This window comes from Zootoca vivipara, chromosome 17 (assembly GCF_963506605.1).
Source record: "Zootoca vivipara chromosome 17, rZooViv1.1, whole genome shotgun sequence".
Classification (NCBI taxonomy): Eukaryota; Metazoa; Chordata; class Lepidosauria; order Squamata; family Lacertidae; genus Zootoca; species Zootoca vivipara.
Window position 1 is genome coordinate 26,860,263 of NC_083292.1, and position 22,234 is coordinate 26,882,496.

Consider the following 22,234-nt stretch of genomic DNA (forward strand, 5'->3'; position numbering starts at 1 on the left):
TTAGACAACCCAAAGAGCGATAGCTCAGTGATTCTTAGCCATGATGGGGCAGTGAAATCTCCCATGTTTAGCAGCAGTCTATGCTGAAGAAGGGAGACTGTTGCTTCTGGCTGGCTGCTGGTGGGAAAAGAAAGCTGGATTAAATCTAGATCTGGTCTGAGGCCTTGAATAGGAGTGTCAGAGGAGAGGTGGGCCTGATTGGCTTGTTGCACTCCGGGGGAGCGGTGGGAAATGGCTTGTGAAATGGGAGTGGGGGCTTGTGGGTCGGAAGTCTTGAGTGCAGAGCGGGATACAGGAGAAGGTGGGTAGCCTGCTTGGCGCTGCGTTAAGGGGCGTGGTTCAGGGGTAGAGCATCTTTGCATACAAAAGGTTGCAGGTTCAATCCTCGGCACCTTCAGGTATGGCTGGGAAAGACCCCTGGATAAGATCCTGGGGATTAGCTGCCAGTCAGTGTAGCGGAGTTAGAGCAGTGACTTGACTTTATAAGGCTGCTTCCTGTATAGTTGGAATGGGGTTTTTGTGAGGGGGAGACTAGGCTGATGGAGAAGCAGGCTGCAATGCAACCTTTTGGAGACCCTGGAGGCTGCTCATTGGTGGTGTGGCTCTGTGGAGGAGTTTGTGTGTTAGGAAGTAGTTTATATGGGCAGTGGGGAGGGTGCATAAAAGAACAGAAGGCTGCTGTGGTTTCTAGTTCATAGTGATGAGATAGCATTATGCCGTGGGTGTGGTAAGCTCAAGATATCCTACAGTACTGCAGTGTCAGAGTTGCAGCGACTCAAGGCAGGAAGTGATGAGGTACGATGGCAGTGTAGGATACCACAACTGTAAGATCTTGTACAGTCAACTGTCAGCCATTCAATCTCTGGTTCTAAAATAGCACCATTTGAAAATATATTGGGGGGTTTTTTTTCCAGAGAGAAAGAGCTGGTATTCTATGCTAGGAATCCTCTCTTGCATATCAAAGCTCTTTTCTGCATTGTGTCTCACTCTGATCCTTTCTCTTGCAGACTCTTTACACCTACCCCGAGAACTGGCGGGCATTCAAAGCCCTCATAGCTGCCCAGTACAGTGGCGCCAAGATCAAGGTCCTCTCCACCCCACCACAGTTCCACTTTGGGCAGACCAACAAGACCTCAGAGTTCCTGAAGAAATTCCCAGCTGGGAAGGTGAGTGACTGGCTGCCTCTCCCTGCTGGGAGTCTTGTGAAAGGGGGGAGCTGCCTATGAGCCTGCTGGGGTCACCTTGGCTGTTCCCAGTTTGCCAGGAGGTGACTGAATAGTGGCAAAGGTTTTCTATATATGCCTGGTAAAAGCGTCACCATTTAGTAACACTGCAGTGAGCTAACTTTTCCTGCTCTACCCATTTGCTTAGATGTCTGTCTTGAACATGTCGTTTTTGGCTTTGGAACATGACTGCTTTTTTATCTGATCAGCTCCCTATATCAGAACTGTCTCCACAGTCAGAGACAGCAATGCTGCTGAATGCCAGTTGCAGGAAACCACTGAAGGGGAGAGGGCTCTTGCGCTCAGGAGCTGTTTGTGGGCTTTCCGTAAGAGGCATCTGGTTGGCCATTGCAAGAACAGGATGCTGGACCAGACGGACCCAGCAGGCTCTTTGTTATGTTCTTAATACAGTAGACCCTTGGGTTACATTACTCTTCACTAATTTAAACTTTGGGTTTTGAAAGCAGCAAACCCAGAAGTATTTTTCTGCGTTTCGCCACTTGCGCGTGCACAGAAGCAGCTCTGGATGCATATTTTTCGGGGTGCACACGGACCCCCAGAACGAATTAAATTCATATCCAGAGGGTCCACTATATGTAGATCCTGTAAATAAGTTGGCAAAAGTTACTATGTGTTACTGTGAGCCTGAGAAACAAACTGTGTCCTGTGGGCAGGCAGGAGAGGGATGTTGGGTGCAGAGGAAGTTCATTGCTCCCTCCATCCCTCCTGCTCAGTTGGCCTGCAGGGAATTTCTCCTTACATAAGCAACTAGGCTAGTGTTTAAATACAGTGGTACCTCGGTTTAAGTACACAATTGGTTTTGGAAGTCTGTACTTAACCTGAAGCGTACTTAACCTGAAGCGAACTTTCCCATTGAAAGTAATGGAAAGTGGATTAATCCGTTCTAGGCGGGTCCGCGGAGTACTTAAACTGAAAGTACTCAAACCAAGGCGTACTTAAACCGAGGTATGACTGTATGAGGCAGAGTAGCATTTATGTAAATACATTTACTGAAGTGTTTATATAGTCATGTAGAGCATGTTTTCACACCCAAATGTATGTTTGGCACAGTCCTCAGGAGTTGCCGCTCTGTTCTGGATGAGGAGGGTCACAAGCCTGAACGTTGCGCTTGGGGGGGGGGGGGAGAGAAACTCTGCATGTTGAAAAGGTTGGGCTGAACTCTCCCTGACATGCTAGTTTTCTTATTTGCAGGGAGTTGTGTTTTTGTAATAGGGAAGTATTCAGCCTCGTACCTGCAGCAAGGTAGCCCCACCTCCTGACTTCTGGTTATAAACAGAGGGCCATTTGTGCAATCTGGGTATGGTATTGCCTTTGCACCACTTTTGGAGCGCTGTGCGTTAATTTCTACATACAGTAGTGATGTCACATTTCAAGCTATAATTTTATGCGTATTTTACAAGCATCCAAGAGTGGGGTTGAGTTGGACTTGGCAGGGGGGCACTAGCTGGCTTCCTAGCATTGTGGGTGCTTCAAATGGGACCTTTGCATTTGACCAACCAGTTGGCTTGAGAGAGGCTGTTTTTCTTCCATAGGTTCCAGCCTTTGAAGGGGATGATGGATTCTGCGTGTTTGAGAGCAATGCCATTGCACACTACGGTAACCCCAGTCACCTCTGTCTGCTTCTGATAACTTAACAAAAAGTGGGAGCAGGGTTTGTGGGCATTGAACAAAGAATTCCTTGGTTGGGGGCCCCTGCGCAAGGCAGAAGGTTTGAGGTTGGTTGACTGCTAGCGGCAGGTGCAAGGGAACTGTGGGTGGCCTGGGGCAACTGCCAGTTCTTGCTATGCCACCTTCCCTCACTGTCCTGAGTTTTGCACTTGCTCACTCTTCCAAATGCCTCACCTGCTTTCTTAAGAACTACAGATGAGATTCTGAACATAGCAGCCTAGAGGCTGTCCTTGAGAGACCCATGTGACCCTTTCTTACCCTCCTTCCCCCAGGTCATTATTTTGCAGACAGGTCAACATCTTTTGTTTGACTTTTGAAAGCTTAGTTTAAAACTCCTCTGGTTGTTTTGTTTCTAATTTACTTTATCCTGGCTATTATAATTTCATATTTTTTTAATCACAGTTGGTGGGTTTAGTCTTTGCCTTGGGGGAAATGCACAGAAAGGCAGAACAAGAGTCTGATGGATAAGATAGAGGTAGCCGTGGGGGGTGGGGAGATGGGCCTTTGCCCTTGCAGTAACAGTTGCTTTCCTCCTCTAGTCAGTAACGAGGAGCTGCGAGGACCCACCAAGGAGGCAGCTGCCCAGATCATCCAGTGGGTGAGCTTTGCGGACAGCGACATTGTCCCTCCTGCCAGCACGTGGGTCTTCCCCACGCTGGGCATCATGCATTACAACAAACAGGTGAGTGCCGGACGTAGCTGAAGCTGCCTATGCAGAGTCAGACCGTTGGTTCACCTGGTGCAGGGTTGGGGAGGCTCTGGCCTTGCAGGTTTTGCTGGACTACAACTCCCATCATCCCTGGCTGCTGGGGCTTCTGGAAACTGGCATCCCAACAGCAAGGGCCCCTGCAGGTTCCCCTTGCTCTAGTTCTGGGAGGTTTCTGGCCAATTATTTCCCAGCTATAAGGGTAGTTCTCCTGGACCACGCCTACGTTTCCTGTGGCAGGTGTCATATTATGTCAGACAACAAAAAAGTTGAAGCCACAGCTGCAAAGGAAGTGTCAGATGTGACAAGAAAAAGTATTACATTGGGGAGAGAAAATGCTGAATTCTGACTGCAGAGAGAAATAGCAGCCCACTTAGACTGCACCCTCAATTCTTGTTTTGCAACCTCAGTTTGCGCTGTCATGTGATTGGCAGGCAGGATGCCCCACCTATCCATCAACATGGGCCACAGAAGGTTGGCCGTGTCTCATCAGGCCCTGTTGACATACCCATTTCTCTAGCTAGCCCTGATCGAGCCACAGCACGTTCTGCAGGCCAGGTGGCTTCTTTGAATCCCACAAGTAGCCTGCTGCTGTTTCTCCTCCCTTTGGCAACTGGTACTCATTGGTGGTAAACTGCCCCTGAATCCAGAGGCCCCATTTAGCTGTCGTACATAGTAGCAAGTTAGACTCTTCCGCTTGAGAGGTCTTTTAAACTGGAGATGCTGTGGATTGAACTTGGGGGTCTTACATGTGCTATGCATGTCCTTGAACACTAGGCAGGTGTTCCTTGTTCATGTACAGCTGGAAGGGGACAGGACAGGCACTTAAAAATAGAATATTGACTCCCCATCTTATTTCAAAGTTGCATATTTAATTGATTCATGTTAAAAGCACTTTGCAGTGGATTTTTGTATAGCGGGGGTGGCTGTCTTATTTGCCTGGGGTTTTTTATCCTTTTTGCTGTCTTCTGAGTGCATTAACTCAGTCTTTTATTCAGGGTTGTTTTGGCTGCTGCAGATTCTGCTGTCCCTTCAGGATTTCTTTCTAAATTGTGCATCCCCCCTCTCCCTCCAGGCTACAGAGTATGCCAAGGAGGAAGTGAAGCGGATTCTGGCCCTCCTTGATGCCCATTTGAAGACCAGGACATTCCTGGTGGGGGAATGCATCACACTGGCTGACATCACGATTGTCTGCACACTTCTCTGGCTTTATAAGCAGGTGAGTTCCTGAGAGCTGGCTGAGGAGCACGGGACAGAAGCCTCTGGGCCATAGCTGCCGAATCTCCCGTTTTTTGCGGGAAACCCCCGTATTTAAACCCGTTTCCCTCTGTTATCCCGAGTAGAGAAAAATCCCGTAAATCCCCCAGATTTCCTACCTGCTAGGGAGGGTCCTTCTGCGCATGACTGGACATGTGCAGAACCGATTTTGGGTGCCACTCTCTCTGTGTCTGGGCACCGAAAATTGGGCAGAGCGGCACCGGAAGTCACTTCTACGCATGTCTGACATGCATGTCCAGATATGCATAGAAGCGACTTCCGGTGCTGCGCCGCTGCTGATCCTGGATTTTTCTTACCAGGAGTTGGAGGGTATGCTCTGGGCATGGTGGTAAGCATATTTCCTAGCACGGTAAACCTATGTGCTATTTGCTCCTAGTAGGTAGGCAGCACGATTCCACTTCTCTGGCCAGTTGCAACTCCACATTGAAGTTTGTGAGGGCCAGATTAGCAGTTCTGCCCTCTGGGGCAAAACTTGCCCAAGGCTAGGAGTCCTCTGGCGGCAAGGTTGGAACCAGCACTTCTTCTGAACCAGGGGTAACCATGGAAGAAGCGGTGCAGAGCTGGAGGCGGGTCGAGACCTGATTGCGGGGGGGTGAAGTGTCCTATCCTCGCCATTTGGCAGGTTGCTTGCATTGAACGAGGCTGTTAAGATAGAAGATAAGAACGAGGCAGTTTGGATAGAAAAGAGTAGAAAAACATGGAAGGAGCAGGCTGTTGGGTCTGCTGTGATGGAACTCAAATGTCAAGAGAAGAAAAACCCAGATTATGCTCCAGAGTTGCTTGAAGAGCCTTATGCAATATGTAAAACATTTCCCTTCATAATCCTACTTCTGTTAGGTGTGGGGAGGCTCAAGTTCTCTGCCACCATCCCTTTTCTCTGGCATGACCACGAGGGGAGGGCTTTCACTTCCAGATTTAAACTGTCAAGAAGTCCCTGTTTTATCCAGAACAATGGTTTGTTCAAACAAGTTGGGATCACAACCAGTGGTTTGACCATGATTGAGTTGAACCAAACCATGGCTCAGACTGCCAAATCCCCCAAGGTTGGCTGCAGTGGGCAATTGGTTAGTATAAAACAGAGTGGATTTCATTAAATCACTAGTCAGTAAGACTTAATATAAATCTCTCTCTTTTTTTTTTTACAGAAAGACTCATTCTTGCTGGTATAATCTTAATATTTATAACCAGATGAAGGTTTCATTATTGGAATAATAAATTTTCAGGGTAGTTTTACAGTTATAGCAAAAATTACTGATTTGGTTATACTATTAGAAATACATAGGCAGGTAATTATGAAATTATTGTGCGGTTTAATAAGTTAACTGTTTATATTTCAACATTTCTGCTGTACTTTATTGGAAGGAGAAAAATAATCATTTCCTTAATGACAATTTAAATAATTTATTTAAAACAATAACATCATAGCATATGCATCCAAGTTAGTTAGTTTATCGTTACGGTTCTTGACCAGCATACATAAAACAATCCAAAATACAATCTAAAATATAAGCAATAAATATAAACCACTTTAACCATTATAAAAATTATTAGATAAAAGAAGGTATCACTACTTGGGAGGATACAGCAAATGGTAGCAATGGATCATCTTTGGCTCTGTCCTGAAATTTTTGGGCACTACTAACTAGGTCGGCTCGGAATTTTATGGCTCTAGCACAGAACTTGGCTACCTTTGCTGTCACATTAGAGTTAGCATCTGAAAGAAGCCACTCTAGGTATATAGAGTTATTAGGGTATATAGAATTGGATAGACTAACAAATGTAATAAGGGGAGGGAGCTGGGAAAAATCGGCGAAAAATTGGAGGAAATTTGGAGAATATCTTAAAAAACAGTGCCCCATGATAAAAACTTGGATTTGCTTTTAACACCTCGCAAAGAGTGAATTCAAAAAAAACAAAAGAAACAATGCAATAAATATTAAGCTATTAACCCGGGAAGAGGACAAGCGGAAGTCGGTTAGTAGGTGAAGGGGGATTATGTATGAATATTGTGTGTACATAGGAATTTATGGAATATAAGTATCATAAGCATTACAAGAAGATACAGGTATTGATATATGGGCTAATTTACATTCAAATTACACATCAGAATATAGATTTTGATTCTATTTTAGATTTAAGTTTTGATATTAATTTCGTGTTACGTTTTACGTTACGTTATAATTTTTGTTATGATATGATTTAATTCTAATTTGTATTTGAATTACGATTTATTGTTATTTAGACATCGTTAGGCTCTTTTTTTGTATTTATATATGTATTTGTTTGTGTTCTCGTTTTTTTTTCTGTTTTTTTCTTTCTTCTATTTTCTTTGTATTTTTAATGTGTGTTTTTCATTTGGTATCTTTTCTGTGTGCTTGTGTATTTTAATCTCAATAAAGTTTATTAAAAAAAAAGAAAGAAAAAGAAATTCTCTGAGTATCCAGGAAGCTCAGCAAGCGTCGTGTGGATGAGCTCGCCTCGCACCTCCTCGTAGTAGCTGCATCGCAGGAGTATGTGGCCAATAGTTTCCACTTCCCCAGATCCACACGGGCAGCATCTCTCGCACATTGAAGTTAATTGATGTGGTTAAGCAATATTTTTTTAAAAAACTGAGTTTTAGCACATATGAAAAACTTAAAAACAAATCCTTATTTCCTAATGAATAGCCGTTGGACTATAATGTAACTTAAACAGAAAACTATCTTTAGAAAGATTTTTCCTTCAAAAGCATTTTGTTCTAAAAATCCAATTTAAATTTTAAAAATCCATTTTTTTTATTTTAATAAAACATTGATTTTTATCCACCCTGGTTTAAAAGTGAAAGCTTCTAACCTCCTTTAGACTGATGGAAATGAAGGGGAGACATGATAGCCGTCTTCAGTTAGCTGAAGAACTGTCTCACACTGAAGTAAGATGGAGCAGGCTTGCTCCCTGTTGCTCCAGAGGGCAGAACTGGAACAGATTGGTGGAAACAGGGAAGCAGATGTCACCTGCAGGCTGGGAAAAGCTGCAGCAGTGGGACAGAGTGCCTCGGGGGGCTCTCCATTGGAGGTGTTTAAGCTAAGGCTGAGGCCACAAGTAAGAGATCCTGTAGTTGCATCCTTCATTGAACACAGGGTTGGGCTGGGTGATCTCTGATCCTCCTTGTTGCCATGTGAAGCCTGCTTAGCCCAGACCAAACCGGGGGGGGGGGATGAGCATGTGCCACTCAGTCTCGTTTCCCCTTGCTGTCTTCAGGTTTTGGAGCCGTCCTTCCGCCAGCCGTACGAAAACGTCAACCGCTGGTTTGTGACCTGCATAAACCAGCCTCAGTTCAAGGCTGTCTTGGGAGAGGTGAAGCTGTGCGAGAAGATGGCACAGTTTGATGGTAAGGGAACCAGAGGCCTCTACTGTACTTAAATTCATATTTTGTTTGAAAAAATGCCCTTAAATAGTTTGTGAATTGTCCTTGCTAAAAAGTGGTGATTTATGAATACTGTATAAAGAAATGTGCTCTGTGAGAACTGGTGCCCTGTATTGTCCTTCTTCTGGAAAGTGGGATGGTTCAGAAACTAAGACCCTCTTTACTCTGCTCCCAAGGGCATGGTCTGCCTTACTGTGTTCCTCTGCTGGCAGCAGCATATGCTTAATCACAAGTGACTCTGTTCTTAAAAAGCCCACCGGTGTTACCTGCAGATTCAGCTACCTGATCTTAGGCGAATCAACCCAGCTTGGCTTCTTAAACCATTAATCCACCTTCCATCCTTATGCTTTTTGAGATCTGCTGACTTGGCACCTCTGCGGCCTTAGGAATTAATGAAATCTGCTTGCTGAAATAGATTAATATAAGTCTGGAGCAGAGTAGAAAACTAGAAGGTGCTTTTTGAAAAACTTGGTGGTGTTTGACTTGGCAGCCACAAATTTATGACCGGCCTCCCCAAAGAAATTGCTTGGAATTAAAAACAGAGTTGCCCATTTGTACGTACCACTGTGCTAGCTCATTCCCCCCCCCCCAAATAAAATTTGTATAACACTTGATGGCTAAGGAACCCCCCGCCCCCAAAAAAGAGCAGTTCATGAAAATAATAAAGCAATAAATTTATCAATATATACAGAGACAGCTATTTAAAGCATTTGAAAATTAAAATCAACCGTAAGTGTGAAAAACCAGATACCTAAGTATCTGGGCAGGTTTGCCTAAGCAAAAATATACAGTCGTACAGTGGTACCTCGACTTCCGAAGACAATCCGTTCTGCGGCCATCTTCGTAAGTTGAAGTCTTCGGTTGTCGAAGCGCCCATTGTGTGCAGGCGCAGGGCACGCGCGCCGGCGAAAAGACTTCCAGGATTGTCAACTTTGGAAGTCGAAACCTTCGGAAGTCGAGTCGTTTGGATGTCAAGGTATGACTGTACCTTGGAAGTTGCAACGGAATCCATTCAGGAAGTCTGACTTCCAAAACGTTCGGAAACCAGACCTGCAGCCAATCGGAAGGTGTGGAAGCCCCACCGGACAGGGGAAGGGTTTAAAGAACGTTCGGAAACCAGAACACTCACTTCCGGGGTTTTGATCGTTCGGGAGCCAATTTGTTCGGGAGCCAAGACTTCCAAGGTACAACTGCATTTAACTGTTTTCCAAAAAAAGTACAGCAAAGAAGCCTGACTGGTGTTAATAGGCAGGGAGTTCCAAATTGTGGGTGCAAAATGGGCACTATGTGTCCCCTGTGACAGTGTCAGTTTTGCAGATCCAGGTGGCTGAGTGGGCAGGTAAACGGGCCCCAAGTTGTTCAGGGCTTCATGTACTAATAGTAACACCTTGAACTTGGCCCAATAACATATTGGCAATGAGTGCAGGTCTCTTGAACCCAAGTGCATGCAGACAGGGTCTCACCCCTGTCAGCAGTCATGCTACTGCATTCCAGCTGCAGCTTTTCCATATCGAGTGTGCGGGAAGCCCCACACTGAGCTCAATGCAGTAGCCCCTTCTTGAAGTAAGTAACTTGGCTTGGGTGTGGCCAACCTGTGGCTCTCCAAATGTTGGGACTGCATTTCCCATAATCCCAGATGATTGGCTGGGGTCAGCCTCTGACAGTGCCCCCACCCCACACACCATTTTCCTCCTCATTCCCTCTCTGTGCAGCCAAGAAGTTTGCTGAGAACCAGCCCAAGAAAGAGGTGCCCAAGAAGGAGAAGCAGCCCAAGGAAGACAAGAAGTCAGAGAAGAAAGAGGAGAAGAAGCCAGAGCCTGAGGAGGAGATGGACGAGTGCGACGAGGCCTTGGCCTCCGAGCCCAAATCCAAAGACCCCTTTGCTCACCTCCCCAAAAGGTGAGGCCCTGCTCTTGATGGCGGTGATGGATTGGGAAAGCCGTGGGACAATCCTCAGTTTCTGGATAGCTGGAAAAAGTCCAGGTACCAGATAGGGCTGGGCGATGACTGCTAAACATTGTAATATATCAATATATCACAATATCTGAAATAAGGAAGGAACTATGCAGAGGCGAACAGGACAGTGTCCTGGCAACTGCTACTACTTAAGGGTCTAAAGGTAAAGGGACCCCTGACCATTAGCTCCAGTCGTGACCGACTCTGGGATTGCGGCGCTCATCTCACTTTACTGGCTGAGGGTGCCAGTGTACAGCTTCCAGGTCATGTGGCCAGCATGACAAAGCTGCTTCTGGCGAACCAGAGCAGCATACGGAAACGCCGTTTACCTTCCCGCCAGAGCGGTACCTATTTATCTACTTGCACTTTGACGTGCTTTCGAACTGCTAGGTTGGCAGGAGCTGGGACCGAGCAACGGGAGCTCACCCCGTCGTGGGGATTCGAACCGTCGACCTTCTGATCGGCAAGCCCTAGGCTCAGTGGTTTAACTCACAGCGCCACCCGCACTAAAACTGATAAAACGATGGTATTATCAATCATCTCATGGTCACTTTCAGCAGCAGGCAAGCCAAAATGCATCCATATGAGACTTTGGTTTGGGGCTTGACTACCAAATGGTGGTATTCAGGACAATCCAATGGATGGTGACGAGTCATAGTGAGTACAAATAATTTGGGATTGCCAGACTGCCAGCAAAACCAAAAGTCCTGTTGGGATGCATTTTGGCTTGCAAGTGTGTAATGATTGATAATATTGTCATTTAACTGTTTTAGACTCCTATTGCAATGTTTAGCAGGTGATATTGAGAGGTTTAGTTGGTTTAGTTGGTGATAGCATTGCAACGTATAGCTGGTGAGTTATCAAGATGTTGAAAACCAGATATTGTCTAGCCCTTACACACATTGTGATTTGTGATATTTTGCCAGCTGAAATATTATGAAACAATTCTCATGATGTGTACTTCAAACCATTTTTGCATGCTATATCGATATATCGTCCAGCCCTGGTGCCAGAGAATTGGCGGGGGCGGGGCGGGCGTTGTACAAGCTTGGGGGCAGCTTAGCAAATCAGTTCTGAGTCCCTTCCTCCTTAAATAAACAACCAGAAAATCCCAACTTGTGATAATGGGGAAGTCCCAGAGTTGCGCAAGGCACTAGGTCTCCCTTCTCCCAACGACAATGTTTTATTCTGCTATTTTGGAGGCTCCTCAAATTTTCCTCTGCATTGTTCAAGTGGTTCTGCCTCTGAAATAAGGTCTAGAAGTTTTCTTCTTTTTTTAAAAAAAAGGCTTCTGTGTTCCAGCCAAGCTTTTTTCCCTGGACTGTTCCTAAGTCCGATGACTGACCCTTGTTTTATGGGTGGTGTCAGAAGACATTCAGGGCTGGCTGCCATTGGCATAGGCCTTCTGTTCAGAATCCACTTACTTGCAGGGAGTGTCGGGCAGCATTCCAGGGTGTGCAGCCCTTACAGGCTCCCTGTGCACAGCTTGCTTGGAGTGAGATGGGATAGGGAAGGTTCTCTGTTGGGGAAGGTTGAGGTGCCCTTTCCTGAATGACCCCCCTGCTGCCTCCCAGGTGGTGAGGGCCCGGTTCTATGCATGCAAGCCGTCCCCCAGAACCCTGGTAGAAGTGTGCAGGCAAAGCCCCCCCCCCAACTCTGCGTTCCAACCCAAAGGGGAGTGTGTAGCTTGCTGCCTGCTTCCCTTCTGTTTCAAAGGCTGTGGGTGCGAACCACGTCCCTTATAATGCCTGTCCTCCGATCCTGGGATCCTTAAAGCTGCCCGTTTGCAGGAGGGCAAATCCTTACCTAAAGAGCACATTTGGGGGGGGGGGTCCGGCTTTTCCTTACCTGCTAAAACCTGTTCGGGTTTGTTAAAAGCCAATCCACATGGCGAGGTTCTTGAAGGTATTCAGATTGGTCTGGCTTGTCCTCTGGACTAACCTGTTGTTGTTGTTGTTGTCGTTGTTGCTGTTGTCATAGTTTATTACTTGTACCCAGCCACTCTGGGCAGCTTCCAACAGAATATAACAGAACACGGAGGATCCCTGCTGGATCAATGCAGAAGGCTTTTCTATTTAAGCATCCCTTTCCCCCATTGGCTGTCAGCCACATCCACAGGCAGGCCTGCTGATGGCCAGAGGTGTGTCTGCCTCTAAAAATGGACACCCCATGGCTACAATTAACTTTCCTCCTCCTCCTCCTCCTCCATGAATCATCTAAATTCTAATCCAAGGGGTGGCCACCATGGTGCCCTTTAGATGCTTTGGACTACAACTCTCACCATCCTTTGATCATGGGCCATTTTGGCTGAGGCTCATGGGAATTGTGGCCGACAACATTAGGGCACCACGTTGCCTACCCCTGCTAGTCCCTCCTGAAGCTACTGGGAATCACCACGATTTGCAGCCTTGTTTGGGGGCATTTAATGCAGAGAATTCAGTGTCCTTGGAGCACAGTTCGCCATACTTTTCTGTGTTTAAGATGAGGGTTTTTTCTTAAGAAATGACTTCCCAAAATTGGGGTCATGTTATACACGGATAGCGCATAGGTTGGGATGTGGGATTGTTTGTTGCCATGAGCCGGAGATCATCAGCGCGTATTGGGCATGTAATTGGTAGCTGCGGCAAGGGGTGGGGATGATGGGTTGCCACTGCGGCAATAAGGCGGGCAATTTGCGGCTTTCGTGATAGGTGCGAGTGTCAGCGTCGGGCAGACGGGTGAGCAATTTTGGTCAATCTCTGGAAAAAGCTCAACAACTTTGTGCCACCTCTCCGCCGAAAAGCTCAATAGTTATGGGCAATCCTCCCCCCAAAAAGCTCAACAACTCTGGGCAAAAATAGGGGGCGTTTTAAAAATGGGGGCATCTTATACATTGAAAAGTACAGAAAACATTTTAAATGTTAAAATCTCCTAAAAACAATTGAAATTAGAAACATCTAACAACGTTGGTTAAAACATTCTTCCATCCATCCAATGATCTTGAGGTTGCCAGGATCTGTTTTCTTCAGCCTCTAATTGCCTGGGTAAACAGGAATGTTTTAAAATTCCTCCTGAAAGTTAATAATGATGGAGACAGGCGCACCTGACTAGGGAAGGGCATTTCACAACCGGGGAGCCACCACTGGAAAGGCCGTGTCATGGGTCAGCACCAAAACAGGCAGGATCCTTTCCACAGGACAATTGTTGGCCTAGGGAAAGGATAGTTCAGCTGCAGCAGGCTCTTGAGTTAATAGTAGATGGTTCTGTGGGAAGGATCATGGCCAGCAATATTTTCAGGTGGTCTACACAGTGGACCTTGTGAAGAAGGGCAAAGTGCTGTAGGGCTTGGCAAACGGACTTGCTTCTCTCCTTTGCATGTGGGGCTTGGCCAAGCACAGCAGCTCAAGTTCTGCCTGAAATCAGTAAATGCAACAGATAAATCTAGTGTGACAGGCAGTTTATTCCTTTCTCTCCTTTCCAGATAGACAACTTAGGAGATCTACTTATTCAGGGAGAAAAATTACTGAAATGGGCTTACCGCTGCACTATATATGCCTGCTGCATTTCAGGTGCAAAACCAGTGGAACTGGAGGGCACGCATATGCTCAGAACTTTGCACAGGATCAACCCAGGGCAGAATCTTCTTCTGGCCTCCCCACTCCCCCAAGCTTCCCTTGTTTCTCTAGCTGCCCTTGTTAGACACTTAGGAGTCCAGACGTGGGCAGAAAGTAAATCGTCCTACAGCAAGTGCTTCTGATTCCCAGTTGCTTAATAGTGGCTTAACAGCAGCTGTAAGAAAATAGCCTGCCCCCTAAAATTACAAGCTTAACTTGCACACTTGCTTAAAATCACATGGGCGCCCTCCACTGGTTCACCCACTAGGGGGCAGCCCATAGCTGTGCTTTGGCTGTCCCACATCCCATGCCCTGCCACGTGCTAGGGCTGCTTTTGTGCTTTTCCCCAGCCAGGCCAAGCCCACATTCCCTGCTTGGGAGGAAGAAACACTGGGCAGCGGCAAGGAGCCTTGCTTCTTGGGTGGTTCGCCAACCTGTGCCCTCCAGATGTTTGGGGCTGCAACACCCCTGTTGGCTGCAGCTCTTGGAATGGCTGGGAGGCCGAAGAGCTCTGGCAGCAGAGTGTAAAGGGAAAGTTTCAAAACTTTAATGCGTGAAAGAGCAAAACAAGTTGGGGTTAGAAAACTGGGTTTGGCTTGGCCCCGGAAGGTGGGAAGGGGCCGTAGCTCAGTAGCAGCAGAGCACCTGCCTTGAGTGCAGAAGGTCCCAGCTTCAATATCTAGCACCTCCAGATAGGATTGGGAGAGGCTTCCTGGCTGAAATCCTGGAGAGCTGCTGCCAGTCAGTGTAGACGCTACTGTGCTAGATTGTCTTGACCGTGTAAGGCTGCCTACTATGTTCAAATGTATGTTGTTCACCCTCAAGCATCTGGCAGAGGAGGTCTGCCCAGTCTTGGGGGTGGGTGGGACAGCCAACTCTCCCCCCCCCCCTGTAAAACATGTTCCCCTGCCAAGCTGTATTCAGAGCATGGTGTGTTTCTACAAGAGGAATCATACCGCTAATACTGGCCTTGTTGCAACACTGCAGCTGTTAACCAACACAAGCCATCCTCTGAGCCAATATACTCTTAAACAGTAGCTGACTTGTTTTTTTGGGGAAAAACCTCACCTCCCCCATGTGTTCTGTATCAGGCGTAATAGCGTTCATTCTGAAGGCAGATGGGTCATAATACCACTTGAGTTTTGGTAGGGTTTTTTTTTTTTCTTTATCCACACGATCCCTGCCTTCTCCCCGAAAACAGGTTTTTCTAGATTTTCAGCTGGCTTTTCCCTTCTGCAGTGAGTGTGAACTTGGATGTGGGTGGGCTGCGGTTTGGGATCGGCATATTTGGGGGCCCAGCCGCCCAGTGGGCTTCTACAGAATTTCTGCCTGTTTGGCTAAGAGACCCGAACCCATGATGAACACACAGAAGTGGATGACTTTCTGGGAAAAGCCGTGGCAATGTCTATTGAACAAGGGCGGCAGCCATGCCTTCTGGCCTCCCATTTTAGGACAATCGTCTTTCCTACAGCAGCTGCTCACCTGTGCCCCTCCCTCTATTCTTCTTGTGCAGAATGATGGATTGACTACTGTTCTCTCTACGCACAGTTTCCTTTAGAGACTGGTGCTTTTAATTCCCCTGCCAGGCTGCTTATTGGGATTTAAACTTCATTTTGCATCAATTAGCTCCTTTATCTCCAGGCTCATTTCAGAGTGCTGGTGCTAACGTTTAAGAAGTGCTAAATGCTTTGGGATGGGGTTTATTTGGAGGCCTGTGGGCCTGCCTGGACCTGGAGGTCTGCCTCAAGAGACTCTGCTGCTGCTTTGTCGTTAAGCAAATCAAGTTGTCAGAGGACCAAAGATGGGGCTTTTCCAGTTGGGTGTCCCCTGCCAACACACACACGTAGAATTCCCTCCCCTAAAACTCCATTTGGCCCCTTCTGTTGTGGTATCGAAGTAAGCCTTAAAAGCATCGCTTTAATTAAGCAACAGTAGGTTCACTCTGCGACAGAGGCTGAGTGGCGTCGTCGGGGAAGGGCTGTGTCTCAGTGCCAGAGCATGTGCTCTGCATGCAGAAGGACCCCCCCAGGGTCACTCCCCGCCAGCATCTCCAGGTATTGCTGGGCCCTTATCTGAAGCCCTAGAGAGCGGCTGCCACTCAGTGCAGGCAATACTTAGCCAGATGCGCCCTGGCCCGACCCAACTTAAAGCAGCTCCCTACAGCCCTTTCCCATCCTCTTCCCTTCAGCCCCTTCGTCATGGACGAGTTCAAGAGGAAGTACTCCAACGAGGACACCCTGACAGTGGCAATACCCCACTTCTGGGAGCATTTCGACAAGGAGGGTTGGTCCATCTGGTATGCAGAGTATCGCTTCCCCGAGGAGCTCGCTCAGACCTTCATGAGCTGCAACCTCATCACAGGTAAGCCTGCCGTGACCCCAGTCGTCGCCACCTCCATTGCTTTCTGGGCTGGCGGCCTCTGAGCTGGGCCGGACGGTCAAGTGACCTCTTTGCTCCCCCTTTTCTTTCCTGGCAGGCATGTTCCAGCGCCTAGACAAGCTGCGCAAGAACGCCTTTGCTTCTGTCATCCTCTTTGGCACCAACAACGCCAGCTGCATCTCTGGCATCTGGGTCTTCCGTGGGCAGGAGCTAGCCTTTCCGGTGAGTTTGCGCCTCAGGGAGACCTGTGAGGAACCGGACCTCTTGGGAGAGCTGAGCTTGGCGGCTTCCCCAGCTATTTCTCTCGCAGGAGGGTCAGGGAAACGCAGCGTTGCCATTCACCATTCTCTCTTCTTCTTTTTAATAAATTTTTTTATTAGATTTTCCAATTTAAACATCTAATCCATTTTCAAATTATACAAATATCAATTAAACAATTAACCCGAATCTTCTGCCAAATTATACTAATTTAAAATGACTTCCCATGCTTCAGACTCAGAAAGCCTAGTCCTCTTACAGTCACTGCTTTCTAATCAATAAAATCCAGATCTTATCCAATAATCTGTTAAAATCCTTCTACTTTCAAGCCCCCATTCACCATTCTCACTGCAGCTCAAACAGGTGGCTCCTCATTGGCTCTTTAGTCAGGCCCACCTAGGCTAGATTTATGCTGCTTTCCCCCAAGCAAGGAGCCACGATAGAGCAAGTGGGCAGCCACGCCAGGAACACTTTACAACAGCCTTTTCCAACCTGTGCTCGCTGGGGGCTGATGGGACTTGTAGTCCAACGACACCTGGAAGGAAGAAAAAGTGTGAGGCTATGCACACCTTAACAACAGCCAACTCTGGTTGTCCCTCCACAGCTGACATGGGCCTCTCATCCACCGCCTCTTGCCACATTGTAGTTTGCCTGGCCACAAGCCAGTGGAAGTGCAAACTGCAGCGTGACGGCCCTGCAGCATTTTTATTATACATAGGAAAAGCAGAATACCATTGCAAACTGACTTCTGTTCACAGCGGTCAGATCTAATGGAGAATTATCTTTTGCCAACCTGGTGCCGCCCTGATAGTTTGGACTGCAACTCGCATCATATGGGTCATACTTGCTGGGGCTGATGGGAGTTGTAGTCCAGAAACAGCTTGGAGGGCACCAGGTTGGTGGAAGCAGCCTTAACAAGATTTAGTGGCAGTGTTTAAATACAGTCATACCTCTAGTTACGTATGCTTCAGGTTGCGTACTTTCAGTTTAAGTACGCGGCGGACCCGGAAGTGTTTACTTTCGGGTTCTGCCGCGTGCATGCGCAGAAGCGCTCTTATCGGCGCTTCGTGTGTGCGTGGAAGTGCTGCTCTGGATATGTACTTTTCGGGGCGAGAACGGCACCCCAGAAGGGATCAGGTATGTATCCAGAGGTACCACTGTATTTAAAGGTGATTTCCACTTTGGGCTTCAGCATCAGGGGCTGAGCTGCCCTTGCAGTTAACGGGTGAAGCGGGGAGGGAGGCGGCCCCTTTAATTCTCTCTCGATCCCTCCCCCCCCCTGCCCATCCTGACTCTGCTCCCTCCGTGTCTCCTTCAGCTGAGTCCCGACTGGCAGGTGGATTACGAATCCTACACTTGGCGGAAGCTGGACCCGGAGAGCGAGGAGTGCAAGACGATGGTGAAGGAGTATTTCCTGTGGGAGGGCGAGTTCAAGCACGTCGGCAAAGCCTTCAACCAGGGAAAGATCTTCAAGTGAAGCGGCCAGAGAGCTGGCGAGGGGGGGCGGGACTGTTCCCAAAACCATGGACCTAAGGAAGGGTGTCGTAGTCTCCGAAGGAGCGGTGAGAGCGCCCGCCACCGTTAGAAACAACTCAGCAGGGAGAGACGTCATGACATTCAAAGACGTGAATTAAAAACCCGAGTGTGCTAGTAGCTTCAGTGTCCGGTCTGTGCTTGGTGGGGGGGGGGGTTCTGTGGAAGGCCTCAGTGCCAGGAGGATGAGGAGGAGGGGACAACATTTCCTTTTGTGCTCCTCGAGGGGGTTACAAATAGTAGTTTGGCTTGCAAGGCAGCCTCTTTCTACACCCCGCAGCACGGCCCTTGCCCCTGGCTGCTTCCAGCTCCCCTAGAATATGCCTGCCAGATAGAGGGCCCCCCTGATTTGTCCTGGCGTGTGAGAAAGCTCAGAAACCAGTGGAAATTTCTCGCTTTGCTCTTTCTCCATTGGGAGCAGGCCCTGTTGCTCCTCTGAGTCTTGCAAAACTCAAGAGGGCCAGAGAGAAATCAATGTACAACTTTAAATATAAGAATAATGGAATCATTTTTAAAAAAACCTATATTTAAATAGGATGGGGAAGTCTAGCTGATTTGCATTTTAAGAATGCCTACGTGAGCAGTTCTTTAACCCCTGGGGAAACGGATGTGTTTGCATTGTGTCTAAAGGATAAAGAGATGGGGGTCTCCATAGGGAGGGCCTTCCGAAAGCAAGGAACCATACAGATCCATTTCTGGAACAGAACTAGATCTTGGGGACATCCAGTGCAGCTGAATGTTGGAAGATTGGGAATGGATAAAAGGAAGGGCTTCTTCATGCAACGTGTATTTAAACTATGGAACTCCCTGCCACAGGAGGCATTGATGGCCACCGTGGGTGGCTTTAAAAGAGGATCAGACAAATTCATGGAGGAAGAGAAGGCTATTGATGGCTACTTGCCGCAGTGGCTCTGCTCTGCCTCCATGGTTGGAGGCAGCATCGCTTCTGCGTGCCAGTTGCTGGAAACCACAGGACAGGAGAGTGCTTGGGTTTCCCATGATGGAAGAAGCTGGCCAGCCATTGTGAGAACAGGATGCTGGACTAGATGGGCCACTGGCCCGATCCATCAAGGCTCTTAAGTCCTTGAAATGGGGAGGGGCGGGTGGAAGTGGCACCTTTATGAAGTTGCTAGACAGGTTTCCAAACCCTGAGACACCCCTTTCCAGCTAAACCAAGGGAGGACAGTGCGGATGCTTTGCAAAGAGCACACAGGAGCAGCTATGGACTCAGGGTGTGATTTCCGCCCGCCACCCATTTTCTTATCAAGGCTAGGTGTAAGGGCCAAGGTAGAATACAAACAGAACCACACCTGCGGTATTGATTCAGGCCTTGCCTAAAACAAATAAGATGGGCTTGTAAGCTGAGTGTGTCTGACACCCCATGCCCAAGCAAGCAGCAAGGAATATCTGGGTGTTCCAGGTATTCCACCATGCCCTTCTCACAGGCCTTGACCCAAGAGGAAGGCTGAGCAGGTAACAGTCTGAATGAAGGCCACTCCCTGAGTCCCACAAAGGGCAGGGAATTGATTTAACATGCCACCGTTCTACGAAGCAAGCAGAGTCAGTGCATGGCGGTGTTGGCAATCGGCAACTGATGTGCTTCCATTTCTGAGGCCCAGCTGGGACAAGCAGAGAAGGGTCGGCCGAGGACTGGGCCCAGGAGCAGAGGATGCTCTCAAACCCTTGGCCTGCCTAGCTCAGCCTGCCTACACTGACTGGCAGCAACTCTCCAGGATCTCTGGCGAGGAGACATCAGCAGCAGTTGACCCTGGGACCTATGCGCAAAGCCCAGGAAAACAAGCCGCTGGTCCTCATGGCTTTGTGCACCAGGGACTTGGCAGCCATTTAGGTGTGTTCTGGAAGGTGGTGGGGGACTTTAAAGCAGAGATTGGATGGTCACGTGTCGGGGATTCTTTAACTCCGATTCCTGCATTGCAGGGATGGGCTAGAAGACCCAACTCCGATTCTATGCAGGCACCTCTTGGTGTTTTCAGTGTTTTGAATTCGATTTGGCCCCCGTTCCTCTCTGGGCTTGGCTTTTACTCTCCTGAAACTCAACGGGCGCAAAGTCTTGGCAGCCAAACTGGTTCGTGCCTTGGCCCAGAGAAATTCCCCTTGGAATTCTTCTGTTCTGTAGCATCAAATCTCACCCGCCCTCCTGGTCTGTGGCTTTAAAACTGCACTGTTGGTCACAAAGGCTGGTTGAGGCCACAACATCCAGGGACAGCAGAGCCCTCAAAGCTGCCACAGTCGGACTTCAGAGCCTTCCTGGGGCAACCATCTGCCTGGGTTAGAACAGGGTTTCCCAAACTCGGGTTTCCAGCAGTTTTTGGACTCCCAACTCCCACTATCCCTACCTAGCAAGACCAGCAGTCAGGGATGATGGGATCTGTAGTCCAAAAACTGTTGGCAACCCAAGTTTGGGAAGCCCTGGGTTAGGGTTTCCCCAGACCTAGGACTGGGAGAGAGCAGGGTTCTAATCCCCTCTTGGTCATCACAAAGCTCACTCTGTGAGAATAAAGCTGGAATAGAAACACAGTAAACAAAGAAATGGCAAACATGAATTCGCTTCTGCTGCTCCAGGAGGGCAGTCCTCTCTGGGTCCACATCCATCCTAGGCAGAGACATCTCTTCTTCTGAGCCTTGGGCCACAAAGCCACCTCTGGCAACCTCCTGCCTTCTGCCCCCTCCCCACCTGACTTCCTCTGTCCCCCTGGCTACCTCTTCCGCAACTTGGTCCCTCCTGAATGTGCTTGGCCATTTGCTTTTCTGGCTTGTTCGGGGTAGGGAAAGGGCTTAAGTTAATCGCCTCCATCTGGCTTCTTGGGGGCCCTCAGGAAAAGTGAATCATGCACGTATCCTGCTAGGCGGGTGGGGCCTGGCCGCAAGCAGTTCGGTATTTATCATTCGGGGCCAAATGCAACGGTGGGAGGAAGGAGGGAAGCCAGAAGGGCCCTGAAACACAGCTCAGCGGCCAGATTGGGACCTCTTCAAGGAGGGCGGCGGTGCCTGCTGTCCACCCCCAATGCCCTCAGTGGTTCCTCTTCCTGGCCCCTTAGCATGTAGGGACGCAGGTGGCACTGTGGGTTAAACCACAGAGCCTAGGGCTTGCCGATCAGAAGGTCAGCGGTTCGAATCCCTGCGACGGGGTGAGCTCCCATTGTTTGGTCCCAGCTCCTGCCAACCTAGCAGTTCAAAAGCACGTCAAAGTGCAAGTAGATAAATAGGTAACCCTCTGGCGGGAAAGTAAACGGGGCGTTTCCGTGTGCTGCTCTTGTCATGCTGGCCACATGACCTGGAAGCTGTACGCCGGCTCCCTCGGCCGATAAAGTGAGATGAGCGTCACGACTGGACCTAATGGTCAGGGGTCCCTTTAACTTTACCTAGGGGCTGTTGAGGCATCGTGGAACTCATTCCGTCGTCTGCTAGTCCAGAAGGGTCTACCTTGCCAGGATGTGGGTGTGAGAACAGAGTTAAATGCATGAATTGGGAAGGTGGATGAGATGGCTAACCACTGTGCCACACTGCCTTTCTTGCTGTGCTTCAGGCCACTGCCTGGCTTTCAACATGCTTGCCTAATTAAGGAAGGACGGGGCAAGAGCTCATGAGCGTATAAAGAGTGCCTCTTTCCCCAATGTTTGAAGGCTGCCGCCACCACCCATTGTGAACTGTGTGTGCTGCGTCAGATGAGTCCCCCAATCTCCGCACCTTAGCCCACCCCACCAAAGAAAACATGCTGTACCGGTTTCCATTCCCTGGGGAGGAAGAAAGGGCTGGGTAGAAATGTAATCAATAAAGTTTAAAATTGCTCTGGGTTTAATTTTCCCTGCAGACCTGAGAGCTGCTTTTCTACAGTTCGAGATTTGAGGGTAGATTTGGGCTATTTAATTATACAACATACAGTAATGGCACAGTTAGGTAATTAAATGCTGGGCGTAGTGATTTTCTGAGAGCCCCTCCTCCTTAAGATGACTTACTTTTCAGAAGTCAAAAATGTGGCATGTCAGCCTTGCTACATTTTTTAGGGGTGGGACTTCTCCTCGTTCCGCTTAGTGGTGCGCTGGGCATCTGCCCCCAAACCCTATCCTGACAGAGCCAATGACAACACAGCACTTGACCCTTGTCCCTCCAATCAGAGCCCTCCCAATCCTCTGCAATCCTCACACCCATTTTGCAGATGGAAAGACTGAGGTGCAGAGAGAGAACGGGCTCCAAA

At 48.4% G+C, this 22,234-nt stretch overlaps 1 protein-coding gene across 1 annotated transcript in view; it reads left to right on the forward strand.

Moving 5' to 3' along the window:
* The window catches only part of EEF1G (eukaryotic translation elongation factor 1 gamma), a 19,011-nt gene extending 873 nt beyond the window's left edge, over positions 1-18,138 (forward strand). The window contains exons 2-10 of the mRNA XM_035098412.2: positions 1,008-1,166; positions 2,777-2,840; positions 3,452-3,594; positions 4,694-4,837; positions 8,134-8,263; positions 10,012-10,198; positions 16,037-16,209; positions 16,325-16,449; positions 17,804-18,138. Of these exons, the coding sequence (XP_034954303.1) occupies positions 1,008-1,166; positions 2,777-2,840; positions 3,452-3,594; positions 4,694-4,837; positions 8,134-8,263; positions 10,012-10,198; positions 16,037-16,209; positions 16,325-16,449; positions 17,804-17,962 (1,284 nt within the window). The 3' untranslated portion in view covers positions 17,963-18,138. The remainder of the gene's footprint in view (positions 1-1,007; positions 1,167-2,776; positions 2,841-3,451; positions 3,595-4,693; positions 4,838-8,133; positions 8,264-10,011; positions 10,199-16,036; positions 16,210-16,324; positions 16,450-17,803) is intronic.
* The last annotated feature ends 4,096 nt before the right edge of the window (positions 18,139-22,234 follow it).